Source organism: Protopterus annectens, chromosome 9.part0, assembly GCF_019279795.1.
Source record: "Protopterus annectens isolate FY-2018-M chromosome 9.part0, PAN1.0, whole genome shotgun sequence".
NCBI classification, from domain to species: domain Eukaryota; kingdom Metazoa; phylum Chordata; order Ceratodontiformes; family Protopteridae; genus Protopterus; species Protopterus annectens.
The window spans coordinates 742157858-742183080 of record NC_056743.1 but is presented as its reverse complement, the minus strand read 5'-3'; the positions used below and the strand labels follow the sequence as shown (position 1 = coordinate 742183080).

General features: G+C 39.4%; 1 protein-coding gene across 7 annotated transcripts in view; it reads right to left on the bottom strand.

The window, feature by feature from the left end:
* Positions 1-1699: 1699 nt before the first annotated feature.
* LOC122811493 (circularly permutated Ras protein 1-like) overlaps positions 1700-25223 on the bottom strand; it is a 1239209-nt gene continuing 1215685 nt past the window's right edge. For all 7 annotated transcript variants that reach the window (XM_044083365.1, XM_044083368.1, XM_044083363.1 and 4 more), the window contains one exon: positions 1700-2647. In XM_044083365.1, coding sequence (XP_043939300.1) covers positions 2558-2647 — 90 coding nt within the window. In that variant the 3' untranslated portion in view covers positions 1700-2557. The remainder of the gene's footprint in view (positions 2648-25223) is intronic.

Genomic DNA, 25223 nt, shown 5'->3' with positions numbered 1-25223 from the left:
TAATTTTGCTTTCCTGTAGAATTGACTTCTGCGCAAACAGGTATTAACTAATAACTTGCAATAAATCCTCAGTCGTGCTATCTGGCACACCAAAAATATATCCTCTGTTAATTAATCTATGAAACTGTTTACAATTACTAATCCTCCTGATGGTCAAGTCTGTATCTATCACTGGTACGATGACAAATATTTTGGCATAAGGTTCAAATCCTACATTATAAAAATCACAGGCAAAGAACTATAACAATTTAAGTATGCGGTTTCTAGTCTCTTTCCAGAAAATACTAAAAGATTTTGCAGTAAATATATAATCCCTCCTAGGTGAGAATATACTTTACCCATCAAAACTCTCAGCTCTCTGCAAAATACAAAATTGTTGAGGTTACACTAAACAAAGCATGTAGGTTTATCTCGCTGTCAAATAACAGAGATCATCAGTGTTTAACCTCAGATGAAGCAAATTGGCCCCCCATGACTTCCCTAATTAATGAATGCCATCAGTCATCTGAGTATGTGAAAAAAACAATACAAATATTCTTGTTTTAGAGTGGCAAGAGTCAAGCATACACTGCACCGGGCTCCTGTGAATTTTACTGGACTTGGAATTTTCCCTTCTGTTTACTGAATTCCTGTGTGTGATCCATTATCCTGAGTTTCCCCTTCTGAATTCTAGTGTATACATTCATGGTTTGAATGTCACTGGGCAGGGATGATTCTGATACTATACTCTGCCTTAGCCCATGTACTGACGTCCGGAGATATATACCTAGTAAATAACACAGTGTGTATAGAGTATCAGCCACCGTCCTGGTATTATCTCATGTATAAATGTTCAAGCTGGAACATTTATACATGCATTTATACTTACCTCTGTTTAGCGATATTCACTGCATCTCTATGACAACCTCCACATTCCTTTATGTTCGCATTTCGATAGCCACATCAGGTAGCAGATGGAAGACTTACCAAAGTGGTTGAACTTTTAGCTTATATTAAGAAAATGCATTTTGGAATAGATTAGGATTGCAGTTTAACTTTGTATGCCTTCTCTTGTGACATATGGATTCTTCGGGCTAAAGACCTGTCAAAGTTATTCGGGTTTTTCAATACAAAATTAACAGCTTAGAGCAAAACAGCACTCCCCCACTCCCACATACACTCAAGTCTAATGCTGAAAAGGGAATGCTGAAGTTTGGGTAGAAACCATACCATTGCTTAGGCTTTTAAGCATTTTACTTTCTGGTAAAGTGGATTAACTACTGGGAACCAGTTGCACAAGCCCATATGTCATAAGAGCCACTTATGTATTCAGAGGCCATCAGCAAATCACATCACGCCTTGTGTCATACAACCAACAGAAAAAAAGACTTCACTAATTATATGGTGGTGCTGCGGTAGTGTTGTCGCCTCACAGTTAGATGGTGGTGCTGCGGTAGCGTTGTCGCCTCACAGTTAGACATTGTCCGTTCGATTCTCAGAGCATCTTCTGTGTGGCGATATGCATGAACGGGCATTCCTTCGTTGAAGGTTGTGCATTAGGCCCGGCAAGCCAGCACGTAAAAACTCTACTGCCAGTCATTAGCGGACTGGAGTTCCGCTGTGGCGACCCCTAACCGGGAAAAGCCAAAAGACACAAACAAACTAACTATATGCAGCTGCACCAGAACATTACATGTCTCAAAACAAATTTGAGATTATATTTCATCACTGTTCACAGACAATAATTTATTATAAAAATCACAACCCTCATGAAATTTAGAGGATGGAAATTTTGACAGTATTCCAGTAACACAGCTTTCTGGTTAGGACCATGGCTACTGCCCTCTGAAGCCATATCCACACTATTGTTTGTGTAATTAGCATCAATCATAACCTATGCTAAAATGATATAATGTCACATTTTACATTAATACATGCAAGCACTCAGTACTTTCCCATGTCTACATTTTAGTTGTGTAAAGCTGTATGAAACAGTTGTAAAAACAGTAACAACACCTACTACTTATCTGCAATTTTGCATGAGATTACTTTCTGTCAGACAGATGTTATATAAATAAAATGTGATAATTTTCTTGATAACAAAAAACGTAGTAACAAAATCAAAGAAAGAATATCTTGCATAGCAGTTAGAAAATGTGACAAAGATTTGTCCAACAACATCAGCATGCCATGTTTTGCTGATCCCTGAAACAAAACATGACAAGTGAGTAAAGGATCTTCAAACTTGCAAGGAACATATTGACATGATATGGCATAATGAGATCTTTGACTCCCGGATAATGAAGAGATTGTTAAGCTTGGTCTGCAACATCAACTCCCTTCTTCTGAACTAAAATGCTCTTTTGTCCAGCTTGTTGATGAGATAAAACAACAAAAGTGCCCCCATCACTGAAGTATGTCCAAAGAAGACACTTTAAAGATAATGTTGCACTAAAATAGTAATAACATTAACAAAATAACTTAAAGATGTAAAAGAGTTCATATGTTTTCTGTTAAAACAAATGTTTATCTTCTTAGTCACATTTACCACTTTCCTTCAAAACATTGGACAACTTCTTCAGATAAATGAAAACTTGGCCTTTTTGAACATCTTCTTTTTTGCATTTTTCAGATGGAAAATGACATTTGCGACCTCATCTGAAATGTGCTGCATAGAAACAAATTAACCATTACTTGCTGTTTCACAAGACAGTTAACAATTTTAGACTTCTTTGATCAGGATACTTGTCCATATATGATTCAAAGCTAAAGAATGATTTTTCCAGCAGCTTATTACACTAGCCTGTACCTGTATGTGAGCTAGCTGTACCCAAAAATGTAAACCAGAGAATTACAGACTGTCCTTGTGCTTAAGAACTGTGGAGAGTGACATGTTTTTGTGGCCCCAACGGCCAAGAAATTTAGACAAACTCATCCAGAGATGGGGAGAATGAAATAAGAGGAATGATCTGAATGAAGAGAAACACCATATAAGCTCTTTTATGGAAGGCATGGAATTAAAGAAGGTTAGGCATCACTGTGCAGAAGTTAGATAACAGCTAAATCATCAAGGAAAAGGGCAGTGCTGCAGAATCAGAAAAATAAAATATATGATTCTTCAAAATAAAAAAAATTAATAATTGCAAGCAACTGGCAAATGGTTAGAGTCTGGATATTCAAGGTCAACCTTTGGGCATGAGATGCTGACATAGAACAAACAAGTAAGGCTGTAAAAGGAAGACTTAAGTTTGATTCCTTCAATTTATTTATGCATTCTGTTTAACTGTACACAAGTCATTTAACTAGAATGATCATACATTTATATCAATACACACACACACATACATGCATGTGGTGTTAGTGCATATGTATACACAAACACACAATAGTGTACGTGTGTATGTGTGTGTGTGTGTGTGCATGCACACCCATAAAGACTTAAAAAGAAAAAAAAAGTCAGGGCCATTCAGAGGTCATGTAGCTGAAACTGTGGTATGTCATTAAAGGATTGTTTGCATATATCCCATAGCCTCTACTACATGAGGTTTAAGGCACTACACAGTTAAGACTGTAGCTTGGCTGGGTCTTTCTTGCAGTTCATACATATATCTTTGTGTGTAATATAAACATGTCTGTGTGTTTGCAGTTTAGTTGAAGTGTGAATCTCCAGATATTTTGGTTGATTTATACGTCATTGAATCTGCAGAGTTGGACTTTGTGCAAGATCATTTGACAGTGGGGTTTAGCAAGTTTGCTCTTTTTCCCACTGTTGTGTAATCTTGAATTTGGCGGGTATGTGGGGGTACCACCAGCACCACATTAGTAATCTGTACTGACCCTAAACCTAACCCTGCAGCTGCTTTTTCCTGTTACTATTATTAAACTCAGTCCCTTTTCTTGGTCTATCATCTTAACTCATTCTCACCAGTACAGCTCTTTTGAGTGTGTACCTTTAATTCCCAGTGTGTGGGGCTTGAGCCTTTCAAAAAATGATGTTCTCACCATACAGTTCTAGCAAGTACTCATTGACAGAGGTCAAATATCAATACAATTGTGTTTGTCATCATGTATGCTTCAAGATAAAATATTCTGATGCCTTGTACGTAGCATGGTTTTACAATTACTAATATGAACAAGCAATATGTGACGCCTACAGGCACAGTAGGAGGTAACTGCAGAAATCCCTGGAGGCACACTCGGCTGTAATGAGTTAACAAGTTCAACATGTTGTCCCCAGGTGCAGCATATTACCCTTGATTTGTGTCGTCTTAATGTGATAATACTGTTGAAGCTGTGTGCAGTGATACTCTCATTCATATAAGTGATGTTTCCTGTATTACTATAATCAATGGTACCCTATCTGAAATTGATGTTTCTACCATTTTATCTAATCCAGGAGAGCTCTAGCTCCAGCAGGTCTATATTAGAACACTGAATATTTAACAGTTCGAATCACAAAAGGTCGACCTTTAGTGATCAAACTGTTAAAACATTGAATGTTCAGAAAAAAAAAATAAAAACCAAAAAAAAAAAACTAAACTGTGTAGGCAGGGGAGCAAGCCCCCCTGCACCCCCCCACTACTTAAATATACCAACTCCGAGACCGCACTACATTGAAGTAACCGGAAATCTCCTCTTACAGAAAATTTCGTTTACTTGTTCGATGTTCTGCAGTTTTGCTATTCTTGTGTCGACAATGTCAGATTCGACATTGTTGGATTTCGAGAATTTAATATAGACCTAGCTGCAGTCTAGTGATGTATATTGCTCTATTTCAGGGTTCTTTCAGGCTATTCAATTAACACCATCATAGCCTGCATCATAGGAGTCATTTATGATTTATCCTTGGTTATTCATGCTCAGTTTCCTAATCTCCAATAGAACTACTAACATTTTTAACCACTGCATATTCAAATTGCAGTAGAACCACAAAACTTCAGAATCCACTTGCATTGTGCTTCACTCTGCTGTTAAGAGAGCCTTGAATGGTTGGTGCATATTAATTATTTAATCAATAACAAATGCCATCAATGTGGTATATTGAAGATTTACCCAAGGTTGCCGTGGTTTAATCATAAGGGTGAAGCCTGAGTGATTAAATAAAGCCAGCCGTGGGTACATTTTATTGCTATTATACAATGACATTATTTAAGAAAAAAAACAACGTACTTTTCTTAAATAATGACTTTGTATAATGGGTCTGTGGTGCCCTTCTGCATTTTTACAGTATCCTACGGCTTTTTCTGATGTACTGTGCATGTGCATGGGACTTGTGTTCCCATCCTTATGCAGTACATCAGTGCTGTGTAAAGGTAGCAATGGAGAAAGGGAGATCTCTGTTGCTTTTTTTATTTCTTTTTTATTGGAAAGAGAAAAAGAACCTGGGAGACTTTTAATGTTTGGGAGAGCTGGAACAGGCAAAATAAAAGGATAATCAGGTAAGTTTCTTTAGTTTTGCAGAACATACCTGATTATCCTGTTATTTTTGTCTGCGCCATCTCCCTCATTCTTTTGAGCAGGGACAGCTCGTACTGCAGGACTGCAGTCCCCCCACCTGTAGAAAGAAAAAAGAAAAATATATTGCGAGCCCCCCACCCTATAGAAAGTTAATAGAAAAAAACAGTTGGGAGTCCCAGAACTCCATGCATGTGTGCTTAGTTCCTGAACTCCAGACTGCTGTGTTAGGCAGTCCAGATAGGGAAGGAAGGGAACTCTGCCTTGCCAGCCAGAAGTCTGTGTGGTAATGACCATATAGACCAGAACACCACCGGACTGCATCACCCACAGGCTGGAGGCTCCAGCCTACTCACGTCTCAAGGGGAAACCACCAGTACAGCCTGCGCTAGCTGCTATGGAAGACAGACAGTTGATCAGACTGCTGCAGAGAATGGATTCAGGCAGCTACAGAGGACAAGGACTTAGCTGCCATGGAGGAACAAATCAGATCTGCTGCAGAGGACAAGGACTTAGATCTGCTGGAGTGTGTGTGTGTGTGTGTGTGTGTGTGTGTGTGTGTGTGTGTGTGTGTGTGTGTGTGTGTGTGTGTGTGTGTGTGTGTGTGTGTGTATGTGTGTGTGTGTGTGTGTGTGTGTGTATGTGTGTGTGTGTGTGTGTGTAATGCCCCAGTTGCTACATACTTGTTGTTCCTGGCAAAGTTAGTAGTGCAGTGGTGCACTGGTAGCATTGCTGCCTGACAGCTACAGGTTCTCTGGTTTGATTCTTGGCTGGGGTTCTTTCTGTGTGGAGTCTGCATGTCTTCCCATCTGACAAAGATGTGCCTGGAGTGTTTCTCCCTGCTCTGCTGAAAATTGGCTTTTGTTCCAAGTCAGACTTTCCTGGTTAACAAATGTTAAACAAAAATAACAGGCATTTGAATTTCAGACTTCACATTCTTCAGAAAGTACATGACCGTTTATTCTAGCAATTTTTTAAGTTTATAACATGGATATTTGAAAATTGTCCTTATTATTGGGACTGTATTCCCCCATTATTGGCTTTGTCCAGGTTTTTTTGTACTAAGGTTGGGAGCTATGGTGAGAACTGAATTCACTGAATATGTTTGGGAGCTGTATTCCTCCATTACTGGCTTTGTCCGTGTGTTTTTTGCTAAGAGGTTGACAGCTATGATGAGAACTGAATTCACTAAATGGTAGTCAATTAAGTTTCAGTCTTCCTCTCTTTCACAAAACAGCTGATTTGGCATAGTGGTATGTTGCTCTGACTGTTTTGCACAGGGTTCCCCCTGGGTTCAAGACTTGGCAGTGAAATGTATGGTAGTAACACAGCATTTTATTGTGGCAACTTTCCAATATTATATAAGCAATGTTTAAAATGTGCCCTGGTTTTTGGGCTTTTGCCCCCCCCCCAATAAATTTTGGCTTTTTCCAGATTTCTTGTGCTGCAAAGTTCAGAGATGCAGCAGAGTGTTGAGTAGATTTTACAAGGAGCTGAGAGCTGCAGGGGGAAAAAAGTTAGTACTGCTTATGGTGAGTCGACTTGCATTGTTAATAGCACAACAGGTAATGTACTTGCTTTTGATGCAGAAGGCTGTGCGTTCTACTCCCACAGTAGGTAGATGCATTGCTGATACTGTACTGTGTTGTAAATGGGGTGGATGCTGCAGTCCTTTTTGGCGAAGATACCTAGTAATTACAAACCTGTTATCAGTTTTCCAGCCATTCCCTACTGCAATATTACTAGCTTATCATTTTTAATGCAACATGGGCAATTTATTCCTCAAGGGCAACAACCACTTTATTTGTAGATGAAACAATGACATATAAAGTTGTTTGCTAGCAGCAACCTCTCCATTAGTTACAGATTTCTTAAATGTGGTATTATTTAGATGACTTTTACTTCTTCAGAGATTGTGCACCATTTACTGATACTGGTGGATTGTAGAAGTTAGAGTAGACTTTTATGATGGAAATGTAAGTTTGAGTAGACTTTTATAATGGAAATGTTCTGAATTGGGCAGTTTTCTCATTATTGGTGCATGCATTTTGTTTCATTCTTTACTGGAAAAATGTTCAAAACAATAAATTTAAAATGCCCTCTTACAACTGTACTGTATTGTACAATGAATAGAATTTAATACAATCAAGAAGGTGTATCAAAGAGCATGTGTATGTTTCATGTTCAAGGGGCCTATGATTTGAATACAGCCCAAAGTTAATCTTTATCTGCCATTGGCAAAATGTATTTTCTTTGAATGTGGGTTTCAATGAATGTGAGTTTCAAGGGCAGAGAAGTTTTAATGCTAAGTCTATTTTCATTGTGAGACTGCATTGCTTTGTTTAGCAGATATCTATTAGGGTCTGTGCTGTAAAATGCAAAATAAAACTTTCAAATGAAATCTAAATCATTGCAGAAGTAAAGCAGTATGCACATTACAGTGTTTATAGTAAATGGGGAAAAATAACCAAGGAATGGGACATTGGAATGGCTGGGGGGGGGGGGGGCTCCATTCAACCATGATTTTGTGAAAGGGGAAGGGCAGCAAACTCAGACAGCCCCGGCTGAACTATACCTCTCAACTGTCCAGATTTTTGCAGAAGGAATAGATTTTTGCTTCTTATTTTTGGTTTATTCCTCATAAAATGTGTGGTTTTCTGACAAATCATTTAGGAATGAAGTCACTAAATAATGACAGACATTGAGTTATAGACATTATAAAGACCTTTTATTCTATCAACTGTCTTAAGTTTATACAATTTTTAGTACTGTTTGTATGTTCCCCCAATATATTTATTTCCAGATTTCCTGCATTAAAAGGTTGAGAGTTACATGCAAATAAATAACTTTATAGAATTAGGAATATCCAAACCTCTCAACTGTCCCCAATTTTGGCTCAAGATGTTGCTCTCCCCCTAATAACAACACTTATTTTTCTGAGTGTACAGCCCTAACATGCGAGTGTTTCTATAAGTCTTGTTCCTAGAACAGTAGTTACTCGTATCCCTTTCTACAAACACAACTTACTCAATATGAAAAGAGTATCATATTCCATTTGATCCAAAAAGCTTTCAAAAAGTATGCCTTACTATAAGCAAGATCACACAGAGTACCAAATTTTAAGATCATTGCCTAACCTCCCAAAATGACATACAGTTCATTATAAAACTCTGGTGCTGGAGGGAATATATCAATGATGCCAACTGTTCTGATGTGGGCCAACTATAACATTTTATAACTCACCTTCCCACTGAACAAGCCTCAGAAGGCAATACGGAGGCTCCTTTACAAACTTGCTATGATCTACACAGTGGTTACTGTCCTGATTTCTTTAGACCTCAGCCAGATAATTTTCAATGCTGGGCAAATTGGGCCTCCATACTGAAATCAACCAATGGCCCTGCATGCTATTTTTTTCTTCTGGGAACTCTGAATGCAACTTCACTTAGTAGAATTAGGTGTGTTTAAGGAAGCCAAAGGCAATTTTGGTGCATGTAAACAAAACCAAAGCAGATTAGTAAATCTACTTTCACTAACAGTGGAGAATGCCTTTCTCTCCAATGTTGTGCGACCTCAGAGTTGGTATATATATATATATATATATATATATATATATATATATATATATATATATATATATCATTCCAGCGGGTGCGGGGGTGGGGGGGGGCTTGCTCCCTGAAGAATTTTTTTTTTTTAATATTCTTTAAAGGTGGTTTCAGCAAACTTTTTTTGATTTTTTTGCTCTTGCCAAAACTACCTTCGGCAAGCCAATAAGTAGCTGTAGTTTCTGTATTATCTCATTTTTCAACTCACTGGGTTACCTGCAGAAAGTCTTAGTTTTACACAATGCAGCTTGACAAAGTTTTCTATAGGAGTTAAGAAGCCTTTATCACTTCAACTTGCACTTTCTGATGTATTTAGATACTGCTTAGCTTTGTACCGCTCTCAACAACTAGATAGGAGTAATGTTTGGAGACAAAAAAACTCAATTTTCTCAATTTGATATTCAAAGTCCTACTTTTAGTCAATATTGTATGGAAACTTTGTGTTTTTGTACAATTACAAAGATTGCTTCACAAGACAATTATTATAGCTTTTGTACATTTTTATTTTAATTTTGGCACACGGGGCAGTGTTTTTGTAAATTCTAAGCTATAGCGACATTTTACTAGGTTCCCTAATACAAGTATGGCATCAGTTATTATATTGTGTGTCCTGCAACAGAAAAATGAAGTGTGTTTCCTTTAGTATAACAGCAGATACATCCCCTGATTTGGAACTTGTGCCCTCATACCTCTGCGAATGGTGAACACCCTCAGACATTCTTCATATTGAACATTGATCATTGCAGCAGCCTAAGCTATATGTGTTATATCTTGCATAGGATGTAACAGCTGGCCAGCTTCTAAACCTTCAGTGCACCTTCTACAAACTCAAACCATCAGTAAAGCTCGAGCTGAGCTGGCTGAAAAAGCAGATTTGGGCACCAAGTCCTGAGAGCTTTCCTGCCTCCAAAGACAGTGCTCCTCTATGGGCTTTTTCAAAGATCAATGGTCAGCTTGTACTGTTCTACTGCTCAGCAGATAAGTTTCCTTTGGATAAAAACCTTACATGTTATTTTTAATCTTTAAATGTACTTTCATATTTGAGAAAGTATGTTTTAAGCTAGGAATATGTATTTTATTGACTGTCAGGCAACTTTGCTGTACTTTTAAATGGGAGCACACTTTTGAGTTTGACAGTTTAAAAGTCGATTTAAACATTCTAAAACCATTTTCTACTGTGGAGAAACTGTGTTTGAATTACTTTTTGGGGCTGGTAGCAAATATTATAGTGCTTGATACTGTGATTTTACTGGGAAATGTGACTTGTTACTGATTTTAAAATTTTAATGACTTGTTCTGTTTAGTTTCCCTGGGAAAGTAGCACAATTTTTGGCTTGACCACGGAATGAACTACTAGTCCACAGTCTGTCCTTCTTCCAGCCACACACACAAAACAAAAGGGCAACTAAACAGCCATTGCCACTATAACAAGCTAAGAATTTGCCTCAGCTGCAGATGGGTGATTCTTGTAGCTAAACTTGGTTCTTCAAACAACTCTTTTCCTGTAGATCCTTCTGGCACTGTCCATACAGCAACTATGGATTGGGGTTAGCCACATACTCTGTAGCTGTTGGGATCTCCTCAGTGGGCAAGGGAGAGCCACTTTTGTTGGTACTGGGAAAAGGGGCAAGGAAGGTGCCCCTGCTTAGAGAGAATGCTGTGCCCAACCCTGGGGAAGCTGTTGCCACTATTAAAAACACTCTTTGTCATAATTTTCCTATCAAAAAGAAATAGAAAACTTAAACATGCATCTTCTATTTTATTAAGTCTGGCTCAGGGTCATATACAGGCTAATGACCCTTCGTATCAACTGGTTTCTGATGAAAGACAAAAGGATTCATCTTTTCCTGAAGGGATTCAAGAAATTGAATTTGGAGAGGAATGTGATGGCGACAGATACAGATTTTTCTCCTCAGAATTCTGATTTAAACTCAGAGGATACCATGTTATCTGAATTTCTCTAACAAGGATTCTTTTCCTAGAGACTATTTTCAGAATGTGCCAATGTTTTCAGTGGGAGAAGACTGAGGTTTCCTCAGTCCCTCAGAAAATACTATGAAATGTTACAACTGGAGACCCCAGAATCTCTTCCCATCCACCCAGTGCTGTCACAGACTGTGGATTCCACGAAAGCCAGCCTTCTGCACCTAAGAAAGCAGATAAGAGGTACAAAGTTAGAGTCTTTCAAATTTCTATACACTCACCCCAGACCTGGCACAGCAGCTACAGTTTTAGGCAATCCATCTGCTGCCAAGTACTTTGTTAATTCTAATCCTTCCCCTTCTGGTAAGTTTGGGGAAAAAGTGTGTGCTTCTACAACTTTAATTTTTAGAATTTTGAAATGTCAGACTCGTATGATAAAGTTTTGTGAAAGATGACAGATAGTTTATCTGCATTTCCTTCCTGTGAGGAGAAATCTGCTTTGTGTGGTTTAATTTGTTCTATTTCTTAGGTCACTACTTGTTCTTTAAAGTGTGTTTATGACTCTGTAGACCCTACATCCAGAGGTTTTGTCACTGGTACCGTGTTGAGGAGGTTTATCTGGCTGCATTCTCAGAACCTCCCAGTGGATGTAAAAAGTAAGAGTTTTAATTCATCCTTGGATAGAGATTTAGTTTTTGAACCCTGTTCTGCAAAAGTTATCAAACAATGTGATGTGAGGGGAAAGCTAATAGTGGGAATTTTTCATATTTTCATCTCTCTCTCTCTAAATTTCCCAAGGGATTTTCTGCTCCCTTGTCCAGTTTTGGCAAGAAACAAAATGTCTCACCAAAATGCTGGTAAGCAGAGGTTTAATAAAAAAAAAAAAAAAAAGTGTGTTGGTGAAATTCCAAAAAGAAAAATGGACACCAACAACAAAGGACAGTCAAAAAAGTCAGAATGACTATGTAAAAGACCTTGTCTCTCTCTTCTACCCTGGTAGTAACTTATTCCTTCCGGAAAGTCTGAGTATCCATTTTGTTCTTTGGTATGACAGTTTCAGATAAGTGGGTCCAGAGACTGATTCAGCAGGGCTACCGATGGCAAGTAGAAGAAATTCTTCCTTTCCAGACAATTATTCCATGTCCACCACACCAAACCTATCTATTATCTCTCTTCTAAGGCACATGCTTTCTTACTGGGTAATAAAAGTGGTTCCTCCTTCCCAGATGGGATGAGTGTTTTTTTTCAAGAATGTTTCTGTTGCCCAAGAAAATGCCTCCTGACCAGTTCTGAACCTTTCTTTCCCAAACCAGTTTGTGATTGTGCACAAGTTCAAAATGCTTTCATTTCACAACCTGTTAACCCTTCTTCTTCATCAGAGTTTTTAAACTCTTGTTTAAATGTACAATGCAGTCTTTTGATAGTCCATTAAAACACATACTCCTAGCTCTAAAATAACTGTTCTGAACAGGAAAGCATTATTAAACATTTTTTTATGGAAGGTTTTTCTCCAAAGGGAACGTATTAGCCCAGCAAAGGAAGAGCATAAGCTAACAGTCGATCCTCGAAAGTCTGAAAAGAGTGAACTGTTCTGTGGCCAGAAAGCTCTGAAAAGGTTTGGCACCCAAACTGTTCTTTTTAGTAATGTCAGCTCAAACTAACAGTCTTGTCACATGGAAGGTGTCCTGAAGCTTTTGAAGCTGGATGTCTGTTATATTCTATGTAGGAAATAACCCACATAAGCTAAGGCTACTGCAGCAGTAATCAGTATGATGAACATCAGGGGTGTATGATACATCCCAACCCCATCAACTCCAACTAATTGCCTGGATGATAGGGTCTTAACACCTGTTAGGCTCCTGTTTTTGAAGATGTGCAATAATGGATACAAGAAATCCTACTACTAGAAAATCATACATTAGCAAATAGAAAAGGTTTTATAATTAGTGCCAACAACATAATCACCACATGTTTAGGACTAGTATTTCTCTGGTTGTATAATATTTGTGAGAGTTACTTTCTCATGGCCTGTCTTACTCCTCCATCAAGGTTCATCTGTTGACCATTTCATCATATCAACCTATGGATCCTTTCAAGGCATTTACATGTCAAAATGTTTTTGAAAGGGGTATTCCATAACAGACCTCCAAGAAAACTTGAGATCTTAATTTTGTGTTCCATTTGAACCAGCTTGTTTGGCTGACTTGAGATTCTAACCATGGAACACAGTTTTAATGGTTGCTCTGTCCTCTGCAAGGAGAATATCGGAATTACAAGCTCTCAAGGTGGGTCAACCTTATCTCATTTTCCACAGAGACAGGATTTCCTTAAGAATTATTCACATTTAATTTATGCAGAACTATCCATCTACTTGTGTTCTTCTCTGAATTCAAAAATAAGGGAGAAAGGATACTTCATATCTTGGATGTCCACAGACAACTCAGGTACTATCTTGACATTATAAAATCTTTCAGAACTTCTGACCAGTTCATTTCTTTTGACAGTAAGAAAAGTGAACTTGTGTTAAAGCAGACTATTTCTGAATGGTTGTCTCGGGCCCTTACCATTTGCTATTACTATCACAAGAAAACTATTCCAGGAAGGGTCAAGACACATTCCATAAGGACCTTAACTTCATATAGGGCCTTTTGAAAGGGTTGGACTCTGGAAGCATTCTATAAGCAGCAACATGGTCCTCTGTACATACTTTTACAAAGCACTACAAGGCAGATTCCTTCTCCAGGTCCAGATCAGGCTTTGCTAAGACCAACATCCAGGGTCTCCTGGACACTTCTCCTTTCACCTCCCAGTTGTTCTAACCTAAGGTAATCTAACCATATAGCTTAGGTTACTGCAGCAGTGATCAATATGAAGAACCTAGTACAGTTGTGTAAATAAACTTACCATAGCAGTAGTTGTTTGAATGTTCACTGCTGCAGAAGCAGCTCCCTCCTTTCACCCACCCACCCTTTTTTTTTGTTGGTGCGTTTTGTATGCCAGGGTGGGAACATGTGTTTTTTGTTGTTCTTAGCAATGTCCTCTCAGGGCTCAGCCTGCCTTTCTTAGTTGTCATGAAAGCTCTGAGGGGCTTAGCACCCAAATCAGTCTTTTTTGTTAGCTCAGCTTGAGCTGACTAATAATTAGGGCACTTGGAAGGTACCCTGAAGCCTTGGAAGCTGGCCGGCTGTTATATGCTGAGCAGGATATAACCCATATAGCTTAAGCTACTGCATTAGTGGGCATTTGAAGCTCCTCTATTATGGTAAGTTTACTTACACAACTGTACGTTCAGTGTACCTTGGAATAAAGGAAACACAATGTGGTTTCCCATCCTTTGACTTGACATATAGTCCCCACAATTATATAACAGCCTTTTAATTCTAAGGACTTTAAATACTGTCATTACTATTAGAATCAGTACCCATTTCATGAACATCTGAAAAGCTCAACCTGTAAATCTTAAACCAGCAAAAGCATGATTAGACATTAAGTGCTGTTTAACCTTCTCTGAATGGAAAGTTCTGAATATATATTAGGCATTTAATTGACAGCTGTCTCTTTAGAATGGGACAACAAATGTTACTCATCAAAAGTCCTGACTGTTAATGTGATAAATCTGCCTCCTTCCCAGTTAGCAGACAAACTGCTGCGAACTGTTTTACAACAATTGGTCAAAGACCAGAATCTTGTTTCCTAAATCATGTGCCCCACTCACACTGCTACAGGATATGGGACGTTAAAAATTGGCAGAAAGTGTTTCGTCCTGCACAATCATCTTAATCTCAAAGGACAAGTAAGATGAACTGTAAAGCTTTGCTGCATATATCTTCATGAGGTGTGTATTTGTCTTGCCCCCTCTGCCTTTCTTTTCACTGTCCTCCCCAGCACTGTTTATATACTTACATTTCTTTTAGACTAAAGTTAGATAAGGATGCCCAAACTGTGCCTTCTGGATGTATTTTTATACCTAATTTTGCAGCAATGTGGGCTTTCTCTGGTAGAACAGTGGGTCTCAAGCTGTGGCTCCCTCCCCAACCAATTGACACACTATATTTTAAGAACACAAAGCAATAAGGTGTCTCTGCAGCACTGATGTGAAAAGTAATACTGGAATCATAAACTGTATTTTTGTATTTTTCTAGTTTTCATATCTGTGGCAATGGTCTTCTGTCAGGACTACCTGAAACACTGGCAATCCAGTCTTACTTCTGACAAGAAAAAACATGGTAAAATCACAGTAGGCAACTTATCTTTCTAATTAATGCAACTAAATTTGAAAAGAAAATCTAAGACAGCTTCTTCCAATCACTAAATAATTGGTTTAATTTACATAAAGAAAATTACCATGGCTGTTTTAAAATCTGGGTATGTCTTACTGCATACTCACATATACACCGACCTAACCAGAGTTTTAACTCCACTGATAGAATTATGTGCATGGGGGTCCTCTGATCAATCAGCATTCACTTGCTCTTTGACTGAAGGCGCACTCTAATTTGATCTGCTTGGCTTTTTGAATGTGAGTGGACTGAGATCTGATAATCTGAATATACACAGTACAAAAAGCCTGCTTCTGCACCTCCAATGGGTAACAAGTCCAGAAGCTGCAGTGCAAACATATTTAAATAAATGGGACTACAGCTTCACAGAAAACAGCAGGTTAGCCACTGCCTCTGAGTAGCTAAAGTGCTTCTAATGTGGCTAGCTAATCTGTGGAGGGTTGGTCAGGTTTCCATTCTTTCTGTATCATATTTGGAGTATGAAACTTAATAAAACGTGCTGAAAAGTTAGCAGTGCCGTTTGCCATGGCACCATATTCACCTCAGTTTTACAAAAGAGAAGATTGCCCACCCACCAGTTTTAAAACAGCTCCGGCATGACATTACAATAGCTGCTTTTCTCATTACAGCAGTCTTAAAGGTTTTACATATGTACTTTTTTATCAATTTTAGTTATCTTTACAGTCTTGTAGACAGTCTTGTAGAGTAACATCAATACTAACAGTAAAAATAGTTTTAAACATCAACGCCACTGAGGCTGCAAGAAAATGAAATTAAAATTACAATATAAAGTTGAACAAAGTGCTGATACTGTAAAGAAATAAAATGATTATACAATGAAACACCATAATAACTACAGGTGAAACTACTAAATATCACCTAGCTTCACTATAAATTCACAACAGCATACACAGTCTGAGGTATGGTAAATTTAAATATTTATCTATCTTTACAGTTAATCAGCTGCGGTGGTGCAGCGGTGGTGTTGTCACCTCACAGCAAGAGGTTCTCCCGTTCGATTCTCAGCTGGAGCACCTTCTGTGTGGAGTCTGCATGTCCTCCCTGTGGTCGAGTGGCATTCGAAAGACATGCGTGAATGGGTGTGCCTTCGTTGAAGGCTGGGCATCAGGCTGGCATCTCGACACCATAAAAATCGACTGCCAATCATTAGCGGACCGGAGTTCCGCTGTGGTGACCCCTAACTGGGAAAAGCCAAAAGAAAAACATCTAGCTTTACAGTTAACTAACTTAGAATCTTGAACTGGGAAAATCCATTTTCGGTGGATTCCCAGGAAGAAACTATCTACATATTAATGATATGTAAATAAAGGTTATTAACAAATGCTACATAAATATTAAATGATTTTAAATTATATGTTTGTCATTCTCTTGGAGGATCTGGTCAAAGTCTGCCTGTCAGTTTCAGAGTGCTCAGAAAACCAAATCACGTTTAAAGTTAAGTGTCAAGCCCAAGTGGTTACTGCTAATATACAATGTTTCTGAAGGAGAACAATACCTTGCCAATGTGCGTCTGTCCTTAGTAGTTATTATTAGACCACTGACTTCTTTTGCCTTATGAGGTTGCAGATGGTACAGAGGTGACTGAGTCTTTGTCTGGCTCACTTATTTCAACAATACAGACTGTCCCACTTCAAGGCTGTACAATGTGACATGCATCATGGCAGCTGTGCAGGACTGCATTTTGCTTTCTGTCAAACTAGCTCACCTGAACTGGGTCTGGACTGAGACACTAAAGGTAACTAACCTATATTTAAACACAAGGCTTGCTGGTGAAATTCCACTGGTTAAATGAATCATACTTATGTATCCACTTAGCATGTTTAAATGTGTTATTTTCCGGAAATACTACTGAGGTATGCAAATCTGAATGTCTTGTGTAGGCTGAGCATACAGCAAGAAATAACGTCCTTCCCTGCGGCTACACTGGAGTTGCTCCTCTATGATGAATGGCTAAGTTACTGCAAAACTGCTTAACCTGGATACCAATAAAATGTGATTTGTTATCTGATATGGTAAATTAGGAATGCCAATAAGTGAGATTTTGCATGTTACAGGTATAACAGTTTTGGCTGAAGTGAAAGATGTTAGTTGTTCTACGGGACATCTAAATCATGCATTAATCATATCCAGAATATACAGTTCTTAGAAAACACCACCAACACATGTCAAAATAACTTCAAGCATACTTTCTATCATACTGCTGCTAGTACAGTACTAAATATGCTCATCTTGCAATGGTCTTATTTTTTATTTTCCTATATGAGCTTGCATGTTATTTCTTATGGCTTTGTTTCCTACAGATGCATGGATATTCAGCCTTGGTCTTGCTGGAGCAGTGATGCTATATCCCTGTAACATTCATGTCTCTTACTGTCTTATTCTTTCTCTGTGCTGGGTACTATTGGCACCTCTTTCAGAAGGATGACTAGACAGGTAATCTACAATATAACACACCAGAAACATTTGTCTTATAAGTGATGGTAAAAGCAAGAACAAAAACATTAAAAACTCTCTAAAAAGGACCACAATCCCATGTTTTAGTATTTTCATCTTTTAACACATTTTTCAGAAAGTAACTGAAAACAAAACTGCCAAAAATTTAAAAGTTCATAGGTTCATACTAGGCTATCTGCCCTGGGGCATTTATAAGCCTAGCCCGATTGTGTTTGGCTTACGCCACCCCTTGATTTGAGTATACTGTGCCCTTTTTAAAGTTTAGTTTACTGTGCCTCTGTCTAATAGTGACACGGAAGTAATCCCTGGGACAAACCTACGATCCCCCATCCACTCATCAAGATTCTTCTTGAAGAGGGTCAGTGAGGTGCTCTGCCTAACATGAATTGGAATTCTATTCCAGAGCGAAGGGAGCCACTGGGTTATGACTCTGTCCCTCCAGCATGTTCCATTTATTTCTGTGCTGAGGTTCAAGTCCCTCGAGCGCGTGGCTCTAAGGGATTTAGATTTACTGAGGTGGAGGATGTCCATTAATTCTGGGTTGGACATAGCTTTATATGTCAGGCATAGACCGCCTCGAAGTAGGCGGTATGCAACTGAGTAGAGCTGGAGTTTCTTTAACCGAGCAGCATATGACATCTGTTTGAGTCCCTTGATCCTCCTGGTGAGGTACTTTTGGGGTCTTTCTAATTGCTGCAGGTGTCAGGTAAGGTACATCCCAAAGGGGGCATTGTATTCTATGATGGGCCTGATGAGGGATGAATAAAGGGGCACAATGACCTCTCTTGATCTAGATGTGAATCCTTTCATGATGAGGTGGGCTATGTAGAAGGTCTTTCTAACCACTTTGGCAATGTGGTTGTCAAAGGAGAGATTGCTATCAACTTGGGTCCCCAGATCCCTAATTACTTTCTCTGCACTTAATGGGTTACCACCTATGTGGTAATTTGTGGGCACATTGTTTTTGCCAAAGGGTATGACTATACACTTTTTGGCATTTAGCTTTAGACCATGGCTCTGGCACTAGTTATCCATCTCTGTGAGACCTTTATGAAGGATGTTTGTGTCAGCTGGAGAGTCGGTTATGGCGCCCAGTTTGCAGTCATCTGCGAACTTGGTGAGCCATAGTCCTCCCACATTGGCCTGTACCTCAGAAAAGTAAATACCGAACAAGAGAGGTCCCAGGACAGAACCTTGTGGGATGCCACTTGTGACCAGTTTAGAGTCTGACATGGCTCCAGCAACTCTGACTCTGTGGATTCTGTCTTTGAGCCAGTTTGTGACCCATCTTGTGACATAGGGGTTTATATTTAGGCTGGATAGCTTATCTATGATGCCAGAGTGGGGTATTGTGTCAAATGCCTTTGTGAGGTCCAGATAGGCTGTGTGGACTACCTTCCCTTCATCTATGGCCTTGGTGGCTGTTTCGAAGAAGTTGACCAGGTTCAAAAGGCAGAATCTGCCCTTGACGAAGCCAAATTGGGTAGGATCTAGTGTCTGTAGGTCCCCAATGTCTTTGTTTATGAGTTCCATGATGATCCTCTCCATAGCCTTGCAGACTAGGCTAGTCAGGCTTATGGGGCGATAGTTTCCAGGGTCTGTAGAGGTGCCACCTTTGTGGAGTGGGACCACTGTTGCTGTACGCCATTCTTTGGGCACATATCCTGTAGTGAGGCTGAGATTGTACAGCAGTTTTAATTGAGGGATTAGTTCTTCTTGGAATTCATGTAGGACGCAACCCGGGACACCATCTGGTCCCATGGAAGCAGTGTTTTTTGCTTTGGAGAGGGCGGCCTTCACCTGAGCATCAGAGATGTTTGGGAGGCTGCACTCTGCCGGGATAGATACTTGATCTTTGGGGGGGGGGTGGAGTAGTTTGAACTGAACCTGTCTGCCAGGATATTGGCGATGTCTGTGGGTTCAGTGTATTTTCTGTCATTTAGAATCAACTCAGAACAAGTCTGGGAGTTGCATCCCAGGTACCTAACATAACTGAAAAAAGCCTTATGATTGTATTTAGTGTCCTGTGCAATTTTTCTCTCGAAGCTGGACTTGGAGGATTTTATGATGGATCATAATTTTTTGCTAGTACTGATCAGAGATGCCTTCCCTTTTAGGGATTTTGCTCTATCATGTAGTAGCTTCCTCTTCTGTTGTACAGTTTATTTATGGCTGGGGTCCACCAGACTGGATGCCTGCCTTTGGATGACTGGGTCTTGATTTTGTTTGGGATAGCATGATCCATGCATTCCTGGAGATGTCCGTAGAATGCGTTTATATAGGATTCTGCAGTTTGGGCCGTAGTTTCCACTGGCCCTGGGGCCTTGAAGGATTCCACTTCAGTTTTGAGAATTGTGAAGTTCGCTTTTGAGAAGTTTTTCACTGTGGTTTTCTGGGCTGGGGGTGGGGTCGGGATGTGGATATCCAGAGAAATTAATTTATAGTCTGATCTTACCAATGAGGGATATACTTCTGGTATGGAGCAGAGAGTCCCCATGTTGGTAATGATAAGGTCTAGTATGTTATCCCCTCTTGTGGGAGTGGTGACTAGTTGTTCCATAGCATTTGAGTTTATAAATTCCAGGAACCTTTGGGCTAAGGTGCTGGGACTTGAGTAATGCTCCCAAGTCTATGTTTGGGTAGTTGAAGTCACCCAACATGATGGTGTTCAGAGAGATCTTCATGTTCTCCAATGTTTCCAGGAAAGCCGAGTGGGATTCCTGACTTTGAGCGGGTGGTCTGTAGGATGCTATAAACTGAAAAGCAGTCTTGCCCACTGTCAGTTTCACATGGATGGTCTCAGATACTTTGTGCAATGCCACTAACCTGGAGGTGTGGATATCCTTGATAAATATGGAAACTCCCCCTCCTTTTGTGGTTCGGTCCGGGTTTTGGGGCCAAAAAGCATGATATGAGGTATAACCTGGTAGTGCTGGGGTGCTCTCTGGAGCCTTGAACCAGGTTTCTGTCACTGCACAGATATCGATGTTCTCCATACTGAGGAGAGCTTCGAGTGCGTGCATCTTGAGGTTAAGACTTCTGGCGTTTAGCAGCATTACCCTTAGTTTCTTGTTCCTTGTGCTGTCTATGGAGGTGGGTTTGACTTTTGAGCCTTGCCTAAAAAAGGCACTGTGGGGGTGGCAAGAGCCTTTGCCAATATCTGAAAGCCCAGGGGTGACAGGTGCAAGCCGTCCCTAGCGAAGCAACGTGGCTTGTCGAGCATGTCATCCCAGGCTGACAGACACTGGATCCCCTTTGAATGACACCAAAATTTTAGCCAATTGTTAAAATCGATCATTTTGTCTTTATACTGTGGCATCATTCTAGGTGAGGGTAAGATGCTGCTCAAGGTCAGGATCATACCGGCCTGGGCTACATGATCAGAGAGCTCCTCTATGTCTCTTTTCATGTAGTCCAGGGAGGTACATCTCAGGTCATTCACACCAGCATGTACAATGACTGAGTCATATTTGTATTTGCTTTGGAGTGACCTGAGTGCTTGCATTATGTGGTGGATCCTAGCGCCCGACAGGCAGCTCAGTCACCTTCTCTTTATTCAGCCTGGTGAGCGGGACGTCAGTGTATCTGACAATAGAGTCACCTATTACAAGAGTATCAGGTGTGTTATTCAGCCTTAAGGGCTGTGACTGCTTAGCACACTGACTTTGTGTGCTATGTGTTGTACGTGTTTTGTTTTGGGGTAGCGTTTGCTTGTATGTCTGCTTTGGAGGTCTCTGTTGCTTAGGTAGATTTGTATTTAGAGCTTCTGAGTGTGTTTTTGTGTTTTTATGTGTTTGGTTCGCTGTTGTGGTGGGACTATGTGATACTGGAATTGTGTTGTGTGAGGTTACCTTCTCCTCCTGACTGGTTACACCAGTTTTGAGATGAGAAAGCTCAGCCTCCAGTTTGGCTATATGGTTGCATCTTTCACATATATTTGAACCTGTTTAGAGGAGGAGAGGGTTGTCCGTGTACATGAGACGGTTGCAACATTGCCTCAAAATTCCCAGGTTCACCAGCTGGACTGGAGAGGAAACCACTGACTGACCTTTGGATATGCTAGAGTAATATAGGGAACTGAATTAAAACGGACCAATAGGGGGACAAGGTAATCATAGAGAGTATAAGAGTAAGTAGTGCTTATGGTTTATTAGTGCTAACTTGTAAGATTACTTATTTGGACCAGTGAGGAGCCTTAGAATGAGAATAATGGTGTTTAGTATGAGAGATAGAGCAGTTCTAAGGGAAAAAGTGAAGAGCAGACTTTGTGGAGCCAGGAATAGTTTAAACCCAATTAGGCGGCGCTGCCCGATGTTGCGCTATGTGCAAAACTGCGCAAAAGAGGGTTTTAAGAGAGGGAGATCAAGGAGTTTGGAATTGACCCAAAATGGCCAATAAAACTACAGTTTCAAGGCAGTAACCACTCCCACAGGGGCAGGCAGGCTGCTCAATGTTTATCACTGCCACTGATGAACACAGAGACTTCCCTTTAGCCCAAGCAAACAATGACCTCCAAGAAACTTACAAACAGTTCAGAACAGTAAATTTGTAACTGAACTTTTTTAAATCTCAGAAAAGTTGGAAAAAAGCAAGATTTTTTTGTTTTTTTTAAGGAAAGCAGAGGTTCACAAGTATCAACAAGTTAGAACAGTGCAGTAAATGACCCCACACTTGAGTGCTAGGCCAGAGACAGATAAAATGCAAGTTTTAAGAAAAAAACGATTTTAAAAATAAGTGCCCACAGGAAATTCAGTAATCAGCTCTAGGTTGTGTTCTAAATACAGTTACCAACACAGAAATCAAGTTGAACAAGCCAGACAATGCTCAAAAGTAGGCGGCAATGCAGAAAACTTAACAAATAATCTGAAGCAAAATACTTAAAATCTCAAAAGTGGCTCCTTTCTTCTCTCAGCGTTTTCTCCTCTTTGTGGGTGCTTCACCAACAGCCAACAAGTCCGAAAAGACGTCAAAACCACAAGGCAATCAGGTTTTAAGAGAGGGAGATCAAGGAGTTTGGAATTTACCCAAAATGGCCAATAAAACTACAGTTTCAAGGCAGTAACCACTCCCACAGGGGCAGGCAGGCTGCTCAATGTTTATCACTGCCACTGATGAACACAGAGACTTCCCTTTAGCCCAAGCAAACAATGGCCTCCAAGAAACTTACAAACAGTTCAGAACAGCAAATTTGTAACTGAACTTTTTTAAATCTCAGAAAAGTGGGAAAAAAGCAAGATTTTTTTTTTTTTTTTTTTAAGGAAAGCAGAGGTTCACAAGTATCAACAAGTTAGAACAGTGCAGTAAGTGACCCCACACTTGAGTGCTAGGCCAGAGACAGATAAAATGCAAGTTTTAAGAAAAAAAACGATTTTAAAAATAAGTGCCCACAGGAAATTCAGTAATCAGCTCTAGGTTGTGTTCTAAATACAGTTACCAACACAGAAATCAAGTTTAACAAGACAGAAAATGCTCAAAAGTAGGCGGCAATGCAGAAAACTTAACAAATAATCTGAAGCAAAATATTTAAAAAAAAAAAAAAACTTAAGTTCTGACTTAAATCGCATGATTTGATCCATCTAATGTAATTTGGTAGAAATGTTAAAGCTTAGCCACCTTCATATTCTAAGAACACAAATTATGTTACTAGTGTAATTTAATCCAGGAAACAGATTTCTCCCAAGCTTTAGCCGCCAGCATAATGTTTTAATAAAAAAAATTAAAATGTCCTTTAAAGCTAAAATATTGTTTTCTTTTTTGTAAATGACTATGATGTGGCATGATAATGTCAGCTACCATGCTTCTATTCCTAATGGTACTTTGGGCTTAGAGTTATTTAAGATGATCACAACTGTTTTGCAGCCTGTTGCAAAAGTGAATGGTTTCCCAGTGAAGTTGGTGTAGAAGTAAATGTGCATATGACCACACTGCTTATTATGGCTTGGAAATAGGAATACTTTTTCTCCCCTCCTGTAAATGACCTGTTTGCATAATTTCTGATGAAGAATTGTTCCATTTTGTGTTTGACTTATTATCGCACCTGTGACATTTGGGTTCTGGATTTTTAACAAATACAAAGCAAAATAGGATCTTACTGCACTGAAGGTTTGAAATCCAAGAAGCAAGTAAAACAAAGTAAAATAAGGAGATATCGAACCACAATGCTGTAAAAAACATTTATTTATTAAATCCTTTTAATCTTCTTCTTTCGGCTTTTCCTGGTTAGGGGTTGCCACATCAGATCACCCTCCGCTCATGATTGGCAGTGGAGTTTTACGGTGTTGAGTTGCCAGCCCGGCGCCCAACCATCCACAGAAGGTACGTACGCACACACACACACACACACACACACACACACACACACACACACACACACACACACACACACACACACACACACACACACACACACCAAGGGCCAATTTAGTGTGTCCAATCCACCTACAGCATGTTTTTGGGATGTGGGAGGAAACCGGAGCACTGGATGAAACCCACCCGACCACAGGGAGTACATGCAGACTCTGCACAGAAGGCACCCCAGCCGAGGATCGAACCGGAGAACCTCTTGCTGTGAGGTGCCAACACTAACTGCTGCACCACCGAATCCTTTTAATAAATAAGTGTTTTTACAGAGTGGTGATTCGATATCTCCTTAATTTACTTTGGATTTAACAAATAATGAAACAGACATGAGGTGATGTGCTACCATCCTTCCAGCTTTTCTTATAGACTACTCAACACTACAGATCGAATCAGATCACATGAATGCACTGGCACTACAAATAGTGCTAATGGTGCCAATCTTTTAAAGCAAAGTAATATGTGTTACAACTCACAGAATCAAAAATAAATGACTTTCTGAGCTAGATTATTTTTTACTTTTCTATAGCATTATTTATGTAATGTGTGTTTGATACCGTTTCTTTGCTTTACATTGTAATTTCTAATTTACAGATATAAGAAACATACACTTATGTTACATTGCTGCACTACCAACCAAACTGTTGTGTGTTCAAAATGTTTTCTTATGCAGCATTAAGTTACTAAATAGGTCAGCACATCCATTGTTGAATTTCATACTTAGAAATATTTAAAAATATTACTGCATCTGCTTTAAATATTCATATATAATTAAGTGTCACAATACTGACTTCACTTCTTTATTTATTTATTGACATTTGTTGACTGGGAAAGTCCACTGGGTCAGAAACCCATTTTCAGTGCAGACCTGGGGAGAAAAGCTCCAAATTACATAACAAAATTATAAAACAAGATAGTACAAAACATAAGAAGACACTGTACAAAACATTTTATACAATTAGCTAGTAATTAACTATTAACAGTAGTTTTATACAATCTGATTAGGTATTAGTAGTACACATTCAATGTTTTAGTGATGTTCATTGTATGGATGAACAAGACAATAGTCACATTCAAGCATTTAATTTACATCCACTCCTGTGTGGCTTTGGACTTTGCCAAGTAAATGATTCTAAAAGCCAGAACT